This window comes from Vombatus ursinus, unplaced genomic scaffold, assembly GCF_900497805.2.
Source record: "Vombatus ursinus unplaced genomic scaffold, bare-nosed wombat genome assembly UNPS02004913.1, whole genome shotgun sequence".
NCBI lineage: Eukaryota > Metazoa > Chordata > Mammalia > Diprotodontia > Vombatidae > Vombatus > Vombatus ursinus.
The window spans coordinates 3907-8374 of record NW_020944691.1 but is presented as its reverse complement, the minus strand read 5'-3'; the positions used below and the strand labels follow the sequence as shown (position 1 = coordinate 8374).

Below are 4468 nucleotides of genomic sequence, written 5' to 3'. Positions count from 1 at the left end.
TCCTTATATGTGTGTTACAGAATATGGGCACTTGATAAATAAACCAGGATTGGGAAAAATTTCAAATTTGAAGAATATAGCAAATATGAAATCAGATAGGCAGAAAAAATCATGATTTAAAAAGTTAAACTTGGTAAGGATATGTTATCATCGTCTTTATACTTTCTTTTTACTCTTATTAACATTTATCGATACTGGGGGCAGTGTGCTATATTTTATTTTTATTTTATTTTTTAGGCAACTGGCATTAAGTGATTTGCACAGGGTCACATAGTTAGTAAGTGTCAAGTGTTTGGTCTGAAGCTAGATTTGAACTCAGGTCCTCCTGACTTCAGGGCCGGTGCTCTATCCACTGTGCCACCTAGCTGCCCCCAGTGTGCTATATTAAAAGGAGCCCAGATTTGTAGTTAATGAATCCAAGTTTAAACCCTATCTCTGCCACTTGCTTCCTCTGGGATCATGAAGAATGCATATTTGAATTAACCCTTAATTTATATATCTATAAAACAAGTGGGTTGTAATAGGTGGCTTTAAATTTCCATCTTTTTATGAAGTCTGTAATCCTATTATGAAAACATACATTTCAAATAATGAATAAATACCAATTTGTATTTATTAAAGTTTGAGAAAATTTATTTTCCTTTAGTTCTAAATTTTAATGTAGATATCCCAAAATCACAGAAATCTAGAATATTTGAAGTGGAAGAAACTTTAGAACAAACTATAAGTAAGAATATTAGAAGACATAAAAAGGCTTAGAACATGCATGTTGCTTATTAAATCCAAAAAAGGCCTTAGCACAGAGAAAATGGAATCTTAGAATTAGAAGATGTCTTGGTAAACAGAACTATGAAAATTAGAGCTGTAAGAAAAATCATAGATGAGAATAAGCTTTTGACAAAATATGGAACCCATTCCTTCTAAAAAGACTAAAGACCTTTGGAATCAATGGAGTTTTCCTTAAAATGGTAAGTACCATCCATCTAAAACCATCAGCAAGCATTGTATGTAATGGGGATAAGCTAGAAGCATTTCCAATAAGATCAGTTATGAAACAAGGATGTCCATCATCACTACTGTTACTGAATGTTGTACTAGAAATGTTAGCTCTAGCTATGAGAAGAAAAAGAAATTGAAGGAATTAGAAAAGGCAAAGAAGAAACAAAAGTATCACTCTGTGCAAATGATATACTTAGAGATTCCTAGGGAATCAACTAAAATAACTACTTGAAATAATTAAGAACTTTAGCAAAGTTGCAAGATATAAAATAAATCTTCATAAATCATTGGCATTTCTATATATTTCTAACAAAGGCCAGAGGCAAGAGACAGAGAAATTCCATTTAAAATAACTCTAGACAATATAAAATATATGGGAGTCTAACTGTCAAGACAAATCCAGGAACTATATGAACACAATTACATAACACTTTTCACACAAATTAAGTCAGATCTAAATAATTGAAAAATATCAGTTGCTCATGGGTAGGCTGAGCTAATATAATAAAAAGGATAATTCCACATAAATTAATTTACTTATTCAGTATCATACCAAAGTATCAAAAATTATAGATTTAGAAAAATATTTAAAATCATCTAGAAGAACAAAAGGTCAAGAATATCAAGGGGATTCATGAAATGAAATGCAAGGTAAGGTGACCTAGCCATACTCCATCTAAAACTGTATTATAAAGCAGCAATCATCAAAGCTATTTGGTACTCTCTAAGAAATAGAGTGGTGGGTTAGGGGAATGGGTTAGGTAAACAAGGCACAGGAGTCAATGACTATAGTAACCTACTGTTTGATAAACCCAACGACTCCATCTTCTGGGATAAGAACTCACTATTTGACAAAAACTGCTGGGGAAATTGGAAAATAGGATGGCAGAAACTAGAAATAAACCAACATCTTACACCATTTACCAAGATAATGTCACAATGGGTACATGTTTTATACATAAATGGTGATAGCATAAGCAAATTAGGAGAGCAAGGAATAGATTATTTGTTAGATTATATATATAGATTAGGGAAGAATTTATGACAAAACAAGAGATACAGAATATTACTAAATGCAACCAAGATTAAAAGGAAAACTGAAAGCTGGGAAACAACTTTTTCCCAATGGTATGTCTGATAAAGTCTTCATTTTTCAAATATATAGAGAATTGAGTCAAATTTATAATAATACAAGTCATTCCTGAATTGATAAATGGTTAAAGGATATGAACAAGCAGTTTTCAAATAAAAAAATAAAGCTATTTATAATCATGAAAACATGCTCTAAATCACTATTAATTAGAGAAATGCAAACTAAAACACCTCTGATATACCACCTGACAACCTATCTGATCGGCTAACATGACAAAACAGGAAAATGCTAAATGTTGGAGAAAAATGTGTGAAAATTGGAACACTAATGCATCGTTGGTGGGGTTGTGTACTCATCCAACAATTCTGGAAAGCAATTTGGAACTATGTCCAAAGGGCTATAAAACTGTGTATATTCTTTGATCTGGCAATACCACTTCTAGGGCTGAATCCCAAAAAGTTCATAAAAATGGGAAAAGGACTCACATCTACAAAGATATTTATAGCAGCTTTTTGGTTGTGGCAAAAAATTGGAAATTGAGGGGTTGACCATCAATTGGGGAATGGCTGAACAAGTTGTGGTATATGCATATAATGGAATACCATTGTGCTGTTAAAAAAATGATAAGCAGGCAGATTTCAGAAAGAAAGGAAAAACCTGGAAAGACTTACATGAAGCTGAGTGAAATGAATAGAAACAGGAGAACATTGTACATAGTAACAGCAACATTGTGCAATAATAAACTATGATAGACTTAGGTCTTTTCAGCAATTCAATCATCTAAGACAATTCCAAAAAACTCTTGATGGAAAATGCTATCCACATCCACGGAAAAGCAATGGATTATGAACTCTGATTCTTCTTTCATGACATGAGTAATGTGGAAATATGTTTAATATGATTGTACATGTATATCTTATATCAAATTGCTTCCATCCTGGGGAGGGAGGAAGGGAGGGAAGGAGAAAAAAAAAAACATTTGCAACTCAAAATCTTATAAAAGTCAATGTTGAAACTATCTTTACATGTAATTAGAAAGGATAAAATACTATTAAGTGGGGGAAAAATAAAACTCATAAATGATCTATTGCAATCTTTTTTTTCTTTTATAGGGAGTCCTGAAGTCCAGAAAGAGAGAAGATATCTTGCCTATATGAATTTACAGTTTCCATATATTTGATACTCAGAACAAATGGCAGAAGGAAATATCTCTCTCATAATGGAATTCATGCTCCTGGGATTTTCAGACCTTCCCAACCTTCAAGGTTTTCTCTTTGGACTGTTCTTGATCATCTACACTGGTATCCTGATAGGAAATGGACTTATCATTGTAATTACTAAAGTTGAGCCTGTGCTCCAAACCCCTATGTATTTTTTCCTTAGGAATTTTTCCTTTCTGGAAATCTGTTATACTTCAGTCATTCTTCCAAGGATACTGGTTAATCTATGGACCAAGAAGATAAATATCTCTTTTACAGCCTGTGCAGCACAATTTTTTGCTTTTTTTGTGATGGCAATCACTGAAAACTTCCTCCTGACCGTAATGGCCTATGATCGCTATGTTGCCATTTGTAAGCCTCTGAATTACCCTCTCATCATGAACCACAGGGTGTGTGTCTGTCTGGTGGCTGGCTCTTGGGTCAGTGGGATCCCATTCCATATATTACTTACATACTTGATTTTCTCTTTGCCTTTCTGTGGTTCCAAAAAGCTTGATCATATTTTTTGTGACATTCGCCCTTTACTGAAGTTGGCCTGTGGGGACACCTCTGTGAATGAGTTCTCTTTTTATGTTATTGTCTTGATAGTTGGTGTGCTTCCATTTCTGTTGATAATGTGTTCATATGTGAAAATCATAACAACTATCCTGAAGGTTCCAGGAACCAAAGGGAGATCTAAAGCCTTTTCCACTTGTTCCTCTCACCTCATCGTTGTGCTCCTATACTTGGGGTGTGGCATCATTACATATTTGCGACCCAGTTCTAGCCACTCAGTAGGATTAGACAAAGTGTTCTCTATCATCTACACTACTGTAACCCCAATGTTTAACCCCATCATATACAGTCTGCGCAACAAAGATGTTGTGTTTGCATTAAAGAAATTACTACATAAGTGACTGGGATCATAGAGAAAATGGCTGGAGTGGGCTTACTTATATTTGCCCCAAAGTTCCTTCAGATATCACCTGCCTCTGAAACTTTCCTTTCCTAGTAATCTTAAGACTTTTGGATATCTCTCCACATTATATATTTAATATCAAACTTGACTGTAATTATTTTAGAAATAGTTCAGAAAGGGTAGCTAGGTGGCACAGTGGATAGAGCACCACCCCTGAAGTAAGAAGGACCTGAGTTCAAATGTGGTCTCAGACTAAAC

At 34.1% G+C, this 4468-nt stretch overlaps 1 protein-coding gene across 1 annotated transcript; it reads left to right on the top strand.

Annotated features, from left to right (window-relative positions):
* The first annotated feature begins 3284 nt into the window (after window positions 1–3284).
* LOC114028386 (olfactory receptor 10AG1-like) lies at window positions 3285–4208 on the top strand. Its single transcript, XM_027842631.1, has one exon. It carries the CDS (start codon window positions 3285–3287, stop codon window positions 4206–4208), a length of 924 nt encoding a protein of 307 aa, XP_027698432.1.
* The last annotated feature ends 260 nt before the right edge of the window (window positions 4209–4468 follow it).